This window comes from Callorhinus ursinus, unplaced genomic scaffold (assembly GCF_003265705.2).
Source record: "Callorhinus ursinus isolate GAN/ISIS: 27379988/994484 unplaced genomic scaffold, GSC_fseal_2.0 scaffold10, whole genome shotgun sequence".
Lineage (NCBI taxonomy): Eukaryota > Metazoa > Chordata > Mammalia > Carnivora > Otariidae > Callorhinus > Callorhinus ursinus.
The window spans coordinates 71,951,391-71,964,005 of NW_027397072.1; the positions used below are offsets into that span (position 1 = coordinate 71,951,391).

At 41.0% G+C, this 12,615-nt stretch overlaps 2 protein-coding genes across 3 annotated transcripts in view; one reads left to right on the forward strand and one right to left on the reverse strand.

Moving 5' to 3' along the window:
* LHCGR (luteinizing hormone/choriogonadotropin receptor) overlaps positions 1–12,582 on the forward strand; it is a 55,102-nt gene extending 42,520 nt beyond the window's left edge. For both annotated transcript variants that reach the window (XM_025868744.2, XM_073897746.1), the window contains 3 exons: positions 2,104–2,289; positions 5,496–5,576; positions 10,070–12,582. In XM_025868744.2, coding sequence (XP_025724529.1) covers positions 2,104–2,289; positions 5,496–5,576; positions 10,070–11,210 — 1,408 coding nt within the window. In that variant the 3' untranslated portion in view covers positions 11,211–12,582. The remainder of the gene's footprint in view (positions 1–2,103; positions 2,290–5,495; positions 5,577–10,069) is intronic.
* Positions 1–12,615, reverse strand: part of GTF2A1L (general transcription factor IIA subunit 1 like) — a 76,897-nt gene that overhangs the window by 13,236 nt on the left and 51,046 nt on the right. The gene's annotated exons all lie outside the window — the stretch shown is intronic.

Sequence of the window (12,615 nt, forward strand, 5' to 3'; positions counted from 1 at the left end):
GCCCCCACTACTATCAAGCCCCCTGTGTCTAGTTCCCAGCCCCCACTGCTGTCAACCCCTCATTGTCTTTAGTTCTAGCCCCCATTACTGTCAACTCCCAATCCAGTCTAGTTCCTAGCCCCACTACAGTCAACCTTGAACTGTGTCCAGCTCTAGCCCCCACCACTGTCAACCCCTGACTTCACCTAGTCCCCAGCTCCTGCTGGTATCCATTCTGACTCTTCTTCTTAATTCCTGCAATCATCAACCCTTGACTCTGTTTACTTCCTAATTCCCACCACTAAAATTCCTGACCTTCTCAACTTCCTAACTTCTGCCACTCTCAATCCTAACGCTCTCTTTACTCTCCACTCAACCTCATGACTTTTGCTTTTACTACCTCATGACTCCTGCCCACTGCTTTCTCTGCTGCATCTCAGCTTCCGCCACCCTACCCCAAGGGTCCTTGTCTGTAAGTCTCATATTCATTGTACACCAGACTCACAATCATACAGGTTGGTTGAGACTCTGTAGTCTAGCACACCTTATAGGCAGAGCTCTTAGAGCAAGCTGGCTACTGACCCAGCCGCTGGACAGCCAGCCAAAGAGAGCTGCCTCTGGGTCAAAGTATATGATGAAGTTAGTGTGGTCACAAGACATCCTGCCTGATAGTCTTTGCCTGAAGAGCTGCTTGGTCCACTTGCTTAGAAATGACTGTGAGCAATAGAGACACCTGCACTGTCTTGTCCAGAACAGTCGGACCAGACCTAGTCTTATTTCACAAGCAGCAGTTCTCATTACACCCTTAGAATCAGTGGTGTCTAGAAGCACTCCTTCTACCCACAACTCAGAAACATTTCCCCCACTAGTCTTCCACTGAGACTGAAAATATATTTTTAGAGATTTACTCCTTTATAATGAGAACTTGCCTTTTCTAGAATCCTAATTTAAAATCCTAAATATCCTAATTTAAAATCCTAAGTATTAAAATCCTAAAATAAACCCCCAGCAAAACATACACACACACGTACACACACACACAAAACAAAAAACCCACCTGCAAAGAGTTGTGTGCTCTATCCCTAACATAACCAAGATACCTCCATAAAGCAGAATGAGAACACTGGTTACCGCAATCAACAAGGACAAAAAAGTAGCAGGAATCTGAAGCCCGTGAGGTAAATTCTGCCATCTTGGCTGGTCCACCAATGACCTACACTAGCCATCGCTCCATGTTGTCAAGTTCATCTGTCTATCGGTCATCTCTTGATCCCCTTCCATGTGCTGGGCACTAAGCACTAGGACAATTTGCCGAAGGGGACTGTGCCACTGGAAAAGTTTCATGGGGCAGCAGCAGCAACCACTTAGGAGATGGGCAGGATTTTAAATTTTCCACTTACTCATCTTCCTCCTCACATTGAACTTGTTTGGATTTTTCTCAGATATTGCCTCAAGTCTAGAAAAACCAAAGAGTTTGGGACCTTGTTTACAAAAACTAAGGTTTCCACACAGTACTCTTTCCATGCCCCATTGCTTGCTTGCTTTGGACTGATGATGAATCCAGTTTGCCTTTAGAGAACATGCAGTCTGCTTCCCAGGTAGATGATGGCTAAGGCCATACAGCAGCTCCTAATAGTATAACTGGCCTGTGCTTAGTGAAAACCTACCCTGCAGGGTTTGATCTGTCAAAGACAGAGGTATCTAAAGCTCTGAGTATCTCCCCCTGGGAGACAGCACAAAAGCTGTTGTCACTGCACGTGCCTGCTGTCTCATAAAGCAATAGCTATTTCATGTCTGCTAAGTGGAGAAAGGGAGCAGGACAGAGAGAGGGAGAAAGGGATGTGGGGGAAGGAAGAGAAATGCTAACGAACATATGGCAGGTATAAGGAGTTACACTCAACTTTGAAAGGAATAATGGGGTGCATATGAGGGGAAAAACACAGCATAGTTTTTGTTGTTGTTGATCTTAATGAGAGTAACCGAATAGAGAATTAGGGGAAAGATAAGATGGAGAAAAGATTCCTCAGAACCTAGAACAATACTATTGTTGGGAAGGGGTTTCATCCTATGAATCAAATGTATAAAATATATAAACAAAAAGGCTTGCTCCCTTCTATTTTTCAGGGATATTTCTTCCACCAAATTGCAAGCCTTGCCTAGCTACGGGCTGGAGTCCATCCAGACACTCATCGCCACATCATCCTATTCTCTAAAAAAACTGCCATCGAGGGAAAAATTTACCAACCTCCTGGATGCCACACTGACTTACCCCAGCCACTGCTGTGCTTTTAGAAACTTGCCAACAAAAGAGTAAGTAAAAAACAAAAGGGAGAGCCTGCCAAGCTGTGGCAGAAACAGATTTCAAAACAGTCAACTGGTCAACAGCTTCCTGCCCCCTTCACTCCCTGCTCTAGATCAGCTCCATAGCCATGGGGTCACTTTCAGAGAGCCAAGAAGAAAATGAACCATCCTGTTTCCTCCTGAAAACTGATTCCAAACAGTTGATTCACGCTGCAGCTACAAGACCTTTGTAGCCTATTCTGGGCCAACTGAGTTATAACCTTAAATTAGGCTATAATTGCAGTTGCAAAATGGAGTACAAAACTGGCATCTTAAAGATCAGTTAGCTCTAATCCTTATCAGAGCACATTTTTAAAGAAGGAGGGAAGTAGGCTCAAGAGAATAAATTTTACCTAATATCTTAATCTTTAATTTAAAAAAATGGACACAAATCTCTACACAAAGCTTTTTTTAAAGCTGTTTCTCTCCCAGCAAGAAGACCATCTTTCATTTCAGAACAAAATCCTACCTCCCAAAGGAGTAGTTTAGTCTCAGAACAAAAAGGGCATGAGCTCTTGGCTGGTTTGTGTCCAGTGGGGGCATCTTGCTGATTCCAATGATACACTACAATCCAGAATGGAAGGACAGCATGTGCAGGATTTCATTCTTTCCTTAAAGATTGTTTTCCAGACTTCTTTTTGACTGAGATACATACTAATACCTTTTTTTACATCGCAAACCACCATACATGTCACATAGGTAACTTTTTTACATGTGTGATGTGCACATATTTTTCTTGTCTATTTTACTCTATTTTATTCCATGTGTGTTTGTGTTTTTAATACTAGTCTTGATGCACACTACTGTTTTCATGACCCACTAATGGGTCACAACTCACAGCTGGGAAAACATTTGCCCAGAAGTGTTATTATGCAGGCTAAGATGTTCTCAATTAATTAGATGAGGTGCTAGAAGAGTGACACTAAGATGCTGCTGTCTTTGTTTGGAATCCACCTATTTATAATGAGTCAACCAACATGTATTATTATACATCTACTTTGTGCCTTGCAGAGGTGCATGAAGTGCTATCTGAAGTTTTGAGGTAACCAAAAAGAAGACAAAGCACTCGGAGAGCCATGCACCATTAACTGAGCTTCATAGAATATTAACTGAGCACTTATCATTTCCAAACTGTACAAAAATCTGAAGATACAGAGATAACTAAGAGCTCATCCCACCCTCCGAGAGTCACAAACAGCTGTTTGGGGGCAACACACAAGAGACCAATGTTTAAGTACAATACAGCAAGGCTAATGGTAGAGCTAAGAACAGAACAGAATGTCCTGGGAGCACAGAAGAAGAGCTTCTAAACAGCAATAGGACTTACAGAAGGCTTCCTGAGGAAGTGACTTCTGCTGAGCTTTGGAGAAGGGGTAGGGGTTGGCTAGGGAAGAGTGAGTGAAACCATGCCAAGAAGACAAAGTAGCTGGTGTGAAGGCACAAAGGCAAGAGACAAAGGGTGGAAGTCCTTTGGGAAAACTGGAGCAAGATGCTTTGTGGGTACACAGATGAAACAGGGAGAGGTGTATTGTGATGGGCTCTGAGTGCCGGGCCAGGCTGCTCAGAGGATGGGGAACCACTGAAGAACTCAAAGCAAAATTACTCAGATTTGCTTTTGTAAAATAACACTCCGGCACCTCTGGAGATGGCTTGGACGTGAGTAAAGCTGGTGAGAGACTAATTTGAAGAACAATACAGACAGTGGTTTATGAGAAAGCTAATTCTGGACACCTCAACTTTAGAGGCAAAGTGGTCACATCCCTTCTGAAATTACTGACATGTAAAAACAGTAGTTCAAGGGCTTTTTATTCCAGCAAATGAAAGAGACTGCCTCTGGGTAAAAAAGGGGGAGGACAGGCTTATGCAGTTGTAGGCCAGTATCAAAGTACAATGGGAATATAGTCACACAGAGGGTGTCTTGCTTGGGATTATAAGCTTTAACTGACTCCCTCTGTCTCCATAAAGCTTGAAACCTTGGATGTTAGTGAGGCTGGAGAGCCTGAAGCTTGGCCAGTGGAATGTTGATGCAAACTCTGAGCCACCCCTCTGCCCTGCAGCTGCTGGGCCTGGATAACACACACAGCTGCCTAGGCATATGGCCCCAAAGACCTCCTTCATATCTATGATTAAAATTGCAAAAAAGAGTAGATGGAACCCAGGGCTATGAGCTGAAGACTAAGAACAACCACATTTCCTGTTAACTATAGACTGGTTCACACACAGTATCTGTAAGAGTCAGATACGGAGCCAGCATCAAACACACACGCGCGCGCGCGCATACTTTGATCCAAATTTGAGGACTTATAAGCCTGACCCAAAATAACAAGCTGATTAATTTTTGGAATTGTGTCCAGTAGGTCAAATAGTTCTGCTATATTATCCACCTTCCTGCTTTGTATACAAAGTTATTTGTACAAGGAATTGTCTTGTTAATATTGGAGAAGAATAGATAGAAATTTCTAGTCTCAGTTGCCTCGTATCTCCTTCCTCCTTGGGAAAGGTTGAGTTTCGCACCACCTTTTCTCTTTCCCTCTATTTCTTCATCTAATTTTCTTTTGTGCCTCCCTTTGGTCTCATCTTAGGAATATAAGTACAAGTCTCCTTTAATATCTTGATACTTCTCTCCTTTCCATTAGGCTAAACTTCTTGGAATGACGGAGGAGTGGGGAGTACCCACATATATTTCTGCACATAAGGAAAAAGGGTAGAAAACTCACATCATAATGTGAAGTCCAGTATCTTCAAATCCTTACAAAACAGATTTCTCAGCTAGGATTCAAAGCCATGAATTCTGAATGGTTATTTGTTCATCAAGAGCAATGTGGTAAGGAGAGTGGTAAGGAGCAAACCCTAATATACCATAAAGGTAGTTTTTAATAAGCAGTGAAAAATCCATGATTCTACATGACCGATTTATCGGTCATCTTTTTCATCTCTAGAGCCCACACAAAACATTTAGCATTCAGGAGCATTTTATCTAAGCTGGAAGCACTCTAATGACAATTCTGAAGCCTTTACTCTCTCCCCAGGGAATGTTTCAGTTAGGACAATGGTGCAGAACATGACTGGTATAATAGGTAAAGAATTTGGATGAACAAAGCATAAATAGACATGATCATGTTTAGTTTAAAGACCAAAAGTTCAACTGCTTTTTTTTTTAACCTCTTTTCTTTCAGGCAGAATTTTTCATTTTCCATTTTTGAAAACTTTTCCAAACAATGTGAAATCACAGCAAGGAGACCAAATAATGAAACGCTGTAAGTATTTGCATGCAAAGAAATTCAGGAAGCCATGTCTCGTTCTATGTGCACCTTATTATCAGTGCCAGTGGTTTTCTTCTGATAAAAGTCTTCATTGGGGGGATGTTTGCAAAGCACTTTTTAATAGATTTAAAATGGGAATTTTTTCTTTGCAAGTGGCATCCAGTTGATCAGACATCTCTTTTAACTGGTTAAAAAAAAAACTCTTTAAAAAATATATCTACATGTTCATTCTACAGTTAAATGATCCTCAGAAATTAAAATTTTATTTACAGGTATTTTGAGGTCACTCAGGGCTTGTTTAAACGACGGCTTAATTTGTAGGAATTTTCACTAGTCAGTGGTCAACAAAGATTAACACTGATTGCAGGTACAGCTTCTAAAAGTAGCCACTTCCCTTCAAAAAGACTCCGGCCACCTTGACCGCTATGCTCTGGAGCTTCACATTATTCAACCTCAATGCTATCACTAATATACAATGCATGGGAGCTCCATTTCTATTCTACTGACTGATTTTTTTTTTTTAACATTCTTCCTGGCAGCCTTGGCATTTCACATATGTTCAAATGTAAAAGAGCATGCCTCAAAAGATAATCCCAGTGTCCCAATGCCACATTTACTGTGATTTATAAATCTTATTAGTTCCCCCCCATGTGTCCTTCAGGCTACAAAATCAGATGCCCCTCTAAGACACCTTACCATTCTCCATCCCCTCTTCATCTTTTTTTCTTTTCTCTTGTTTTTTTTCCCATCAATCTGCAGGTTATATAGAGGCAGCAGGGTGGTATGATTGAAGGACCCTGGGCTCTGGGGCTTCTCTGAGTTGGACATGAATCCTTGGCAGTGATGTTCCTGTAACAATGGGTATCCCTGGACAATACTTAGCTTTTTTGAGACATTTTTCCTCATCTGTAAGGGGCAGCAGGAATATCATTTGGCTTTCAGAACCATGAGAGTGAAGAGAGTTATTAAAGAATGTGACAGCATCTGGGGCACATTAGAAATATACTCTGTATCCTTCTTTCCTCTTTCATTTAGGTCCAACACCAAGTGTATTCCAATGTTCCTTTTCCTCATCATTCCTGCTCTTATCTCGATAGTCCGTCAGTCACCTTCCCTGTAACTCTTTTGTAACCTATGGCTTTTTTCCTCAACAGGAAACACTTCTGGCTATAGTCAACGGTAGCATCAAGGGGTAGTTTGTGGGGACAGGAGACTTTAGCCCACTCTCAATAATCCTCATCAGCCCCGCCGCAAGCCTTCCCAAATAAGGCTACAATCTTGAGTTTGCTATACTAACACTGCTTTAAAACAAATCCCCTAATCTCCAGCATCCCCAAAACTATGTGAAATTAGTACATAATCTAGGTAAAAAGAATGTGCTCCCTGTGAAACCCCCTTCCCCCCTTCCTACCTTGCTATTCCTAAATCCCTGGAGTTTAGAAATTCTACAGCCAGCCACTAATCCTTACCTACTCTCGCCAAGATATCAGTGCCCTTGCTGTTACAGCTGGCCCCATCTTTCTCCTACAGTCCCATTCTTTCCTCCTCTCTTTGTTCATTATGATTGGAGTAGCCTCTCCTTCCTCTGACTCAGTGTTGTAGGCCTAGACGAGTCCATTCATACCTTTCAGTACTAAAGACAGCTCCCTGCTGGGTTTTGTCAATAAGCATGCTGCTGCCCTCAGGAGCCGTCCCAGGACACAAATGTAAGTAGCAGCAGGTAGGTATTTGGTCTAAAGACAAGTCACGAAGGAGAAAAATCGCTAGACATATGCTCAGTAGGGCAAAAAAAAAAAGAAAGAAAGAAAGAAAGGGCAAAGGACCAGAGGAGAGAGAGAGAGAACATGTTTGACCTCTTATTAACACAAATTTATTCAGAAATCATGGCAGAATTTTTAGAAGCTTCAAATTAGTGTTTCTGACATAGTTTTATTAGTAGCAGCTGAAGTAGTTTTTTTTTTAAGATGGTATTTATTTATTTGAGAGAGAGAGCATGAGCACAGGGGAAAGGCAGAGGGAGAGGGAGAAGCAGGCTCCCCACTGAGCAGGGGGCCAACGCAGGGCTGGAGAAAAGCACTGACCTAGAGACAGTGACATAGAGGAAAGGCCCCTGCACTAGGGATATGCAGACCTAGCACTACCACTACAGCCTAGTGCTGAGGGACTTTAGGCTAATCACCTACCTCCTTTAACCTTGGATTCCTCACCAATAAAATGAGGGGTTCAGTGAGATGGTCTCTCAGAACCTCTCTAATGCAAAGAAGTAAACTATTTTCTTTAATCATTTTTATAACCACCACATCCCTTTAAAGATAAAAAAAAAACAGGTAATTCTATTAATGGGCATGAGATGAGGATAAACAAATGTACCTGTGTTTAGTAATAAAGCAGGTGAGGTTCCTGTGCAATCTTCTATGCAGAGCAGCAATCCTTCACTCGTCCCAAAATGGTTTCTAAGAATTTCTAGCACCGTTTTGGAATTCACAGATCATAGATTTCTTTTTATTCCTTTTTTAATCTGTGTTATTTCCCTTCAGTAATTGTATTGCTCAAATATATCATTTCATCCACTCACAGAATCAAGTTCACACTTCCTTGTCTGGAACATGAGAAGCTAAGTTCTGAGAATAGAGAAAAATACTCTTTTAAAGGGTGAGAAATCCTAAGGTAAAATCCATATTTGTGATGGCCCTGACAGAAAAATCATGCCCATTCCTCCAGCTCCCAAGATTATATTAGCAGACCTAGCAAAGAGAAAATTTGTTGAGCCTACATACATCATACTATACACACTCATTGTCCCTATATCCTTTCAATTCCTCTCAGAGCCAGGATCACCCTGGTTTACTCATTCCTCAAGCATTTATTGAATGGATACTCTGAGCCAAAACCGTGTGAGGCACTGAGAGTTCAGAAATAAATAAGACCTAGTCCCCTGCCTTCAAAGCTTTTAAAGAATAGCTTCACGGATTATTAAAGAATACATGCATCATCACACAACAGCAGTACAGTTTGGTAATGACAAGAGTCCTTAAGGGCAGCCATGGCAGACAGAAGGGGTGATAAACCCCCTGGAGGTGTAGAAGCTAGAAAGGCTTCAAAGAGGAGCTTACCTTTAAGGATAAGGACGAATTCATCAGAGAGGTAAGGAAAGGAAGGGAAGAAGAAACAGCACATACAAAGACAGAGGGATGAAAGAGTAGATTCTGAGAGCCACAAGTCATTTCATGTAACCGAAGGGAAAGTTGCATGAGGGATGTGCAAGAGGTCATTATAAGAATCCCTAACAGTCACTGGGCCCTTAATATGTGTCAGGCATTATTCTAAACATTCTATAGGTGTTAACACAGTTAATCCTTAGCACAACACTAACAAGGGAAGTATGATTTGTAGATCTATTTGGCAAATGAAGAGATTAAGGCACAGAGATAGTAACTCTCCCGCCCAGATTTACACAGCCTGTAAAGACTGGAACCCGGTCAGCTTTGTTCCAAAGCCCATGTTCTCAATTGTGCAGTACCACTGCTTCTCGGAAATGAGACTGGTGGAAGAGGCAGAACCCAGATCATTTAGGACTTGGAGGTCATCACAAGGAGTCTGGATTTTATCCCATAGCCATTGAGAACCTAGCAAAAGTTTGAACAGATTTGTACTTAAGAAAAGCCATTCCAGGAGGAAGGTACAGATGGACTGGAAGAGGGCTAAAATTGGGGAAGGATGCTGGGAGAAAATAATGTAACTGTCTTGTAAGAGAGGATGAAAACCTGAACTTAATTAGTAGCAGTGGGCTTGGGAGGAAGGGAGTGCCAGAGGTGGGGCTGTTCCTTCACTAGAGACGGAGTTCCTCTTCATTCCACTCTCTGAATTTGATTCATACCCCTAAGGAGTATCCATTGTCCCTATTTCCCCAAGACAGACATTTCTCCCTGTTGTCCATGTCTATATTCATCTTCTGCTAGGTTTCCAGTAGTCCATCCTTGCTTTCCACTTCTCACCTGGGCTATGTGATTAGCCAGAGACCAACGTGCAAGCTAGGCTACCCATAGCGGTAAGCCTTCAGCAGGGTGAGCCTTCCAATCCCATTTGTGTTCTACCACAGACACATGGCTTGATAGCAGTTTGGTTGGCAAGTAAATGAAATAAATACCTAAGAAAATGCCAAGAAAGGATTCTTTTAGACATAGCAAGCATATACTGTGTCTTTATGTTTGTTTTCCAAAGAAAAATCATCCTCTGTAAACAGCTTCATTAAGTCTTTGCTTCAGTGATATACATACATATATAGTCCCTTAAGGAATTCCTATATCAACTCAGAGTTCTTGGATAATTTAACAAATAAACCTAAGACTGAGGCTGTTGTGGCTTTGTTTCCTTTTGTTTCATAGGATTTTAAAAAACCCTAAGGATTATTCTTCCATTTTTTTTTAATATACAGAATCATAGAAAGTCTCTTGAGTTTACACTGAGACAAAATATTCTTCTTACAGTTATTCTGCCATCTTTGCTGAGAGTGAACTGAGTGACTGGGATTATGACTATGGTTTCTGCTCACCCAAGACACTCCGATGTGCTCCTGAACCAGATGCTTTTAATCCCTGTGAAGATATTATGGGCTATGACTTCCTTAGAGTCCTGATTTGGCTGATTAATATCCTAGCCATCATGGGAAATGTGACTGTTCTCTTTGTTCTCCTGACTAGTCGTTATAAACTGACAGTGCCCCGTTTTCTCATGTGCAATCTCTCTTTTGCAGACTTTTGCATGGGGCTCTATCTGCTGCTTATTGCCTCAGTTGATTCCCAAACCAAAGGCCAGTATTATAACCATGCCATAGACTGGCAGACAGGGAGGGGATGTAGTGCAGCTGGCTTTTTCACTATATTTTCAAGTGAGCTTTCTGTCTACACCCTCACAGTTATCACACTAGAAAGATGGCACACCATCACCTATGCTCTTCAGCTGGACCAAAAGCTACGTTTAAGACATGCCATTCCGATCATGCTTGGAGGATGGCTCTTTTCTACTCTAATTGCCACTCTGCCCCTTATGGGTGTCAGCAATTACATGAAGGTCAGCATTTGCCTCCCCATGGATGTGGAAACCACTCTCTCACAAGTCTACATATTAACCATCCTGATACTCAATGTGGTGGCCTTCGTCATCATTTGTGCTTGCTACATTAACATTTACTTTGCAGTTCAAAATCCAGAGCTGATGGCTACCAACAAAGATACAAAGATTGCCAAGAAAATGGCAGTCCTCATCTTCACTGATTTCACCTGCATGGCACCGATCTCTTTTTTTGCCATCTCAGCTGCCTTCAAAGTGCCCCTTATCACAGTAACCAACTCTAAAGTTTTACTGGTTCTTTTTTATCCTGTCAATTCTTGTGCCAATCCATTTCTGTATGCGATTTTCACAAAGGCATTCCAAAGAGATTTCTTTCTGTTGCTGAGCAAATTTGGCTGCTGTAAACGTCGGGCTGAACTGTATAGAAGGAAGGATTTTGTGGCTTATACCTCCAACTGCAAAAATGGCTTTACTGGATCAAATAAGCCTTCTCAGTCCACCCTGAAGTTGTCTCCTTTGCAGTGTCAATATACGACTGTCCCAGACAAGACTTGCTAATAGAGTGTTAACTGTTTTATCAGTAACCACATTATTGAATTGTGCTTAAAAATATAAAAAATGATCTGTACTAGTAATTTTAACAAAGACTTGGTTTTAGGAAATTATTTATTCTTAGGCACACTGGGCTAAAAAGAGATAGCTACCTAACTCAAAGTGTTGTCCATGACCATTGCCAGTCTAAAAATTATTTGTCATTGGTACATGACATAAAATACAGATGTTGAGAGTGTTTAGAAACACTTCTAGCAATTTTGACAGAATAATTTAATGTCTGTTGAATCTAAAATTTTCCAAATGAGGTGGTATTTTACATATCTTTGGGTTTTTTTTTCATTTCATTTTTGTAGTGATTTTTATTGCATTTTATAAAAATATTAGTCCATAACAGATTTGAAATTTAAAATAACTGGTCCTTTTCCTCACATAGTTTGAAAAACACCCTCCAGGGATGCACTGTCCAATCTGGTGGCCACTACCCACATGCAGCTAGGTTAAATTTAAAATTAAAATGTAGTCTCTCCCATGAAACCTCTAGAAGAAAATATAGACTGTAATTTATTTGACATCAGCCTTAGCAACATTTTTCTAGATAGTCTCCTTAGGCAAGGAAGGCAAAAGCAAAAATAAACTATTGGGACTATACCAAAATAAAAAGCTTTTGCACAGCTAAGGACATTATCAACCAAACAAAAAGGCAACCAACCTGGTAAACAGGAGAAGATACATGCAAATGACATATGTGATAAGGCATTGATATCCAAAGATACATAAAGAACTCATACAACTCAACACCAAAATATCAAATAATCTGATTTAAAAATGGGCAAAGATGGGGCTGTTCCTTCTCTAGAGATGGAGTCCCTCTAAAATCCACTCTCTGAATAGACATTTCTCAAAGACCTACGGATGGCCAACAGACACATGAGAAGATGCTCAACATCACTCATCATCAGGAAAATGCAAATGAAAACCACAATAGGATACCACTTTACCCCTGTGAGAATGGCTGGACTCGAAAAGACAAGAAATAACAAGTGTTGGTAAGGATGTGGAGAAAAGGGAACACTTATGCACTGTTGGTGGGAATGTAAATTAGTGCAGCCATTATGGGAAAGAGTATGGAGTTTCCTCAAAAAAATCAAAATAGAAATATCATGCAACCCAATAATTCCACTTCTGGGTATTTGTCTGAAACAAATAAACAAACCCAAAAACATTAATTCGAAAAGACATATGACCCCTGTTTATTGCAGCATTACTTATAAGAGCCAAGATATGGAAAGCAACCCAAGGGTCCATAGACAGATGAATGGATAAAGAAGGTTTGGAAAATATATACACATACATACAAACAGACACACACACACACACACACACACACACACACACACACACACACACA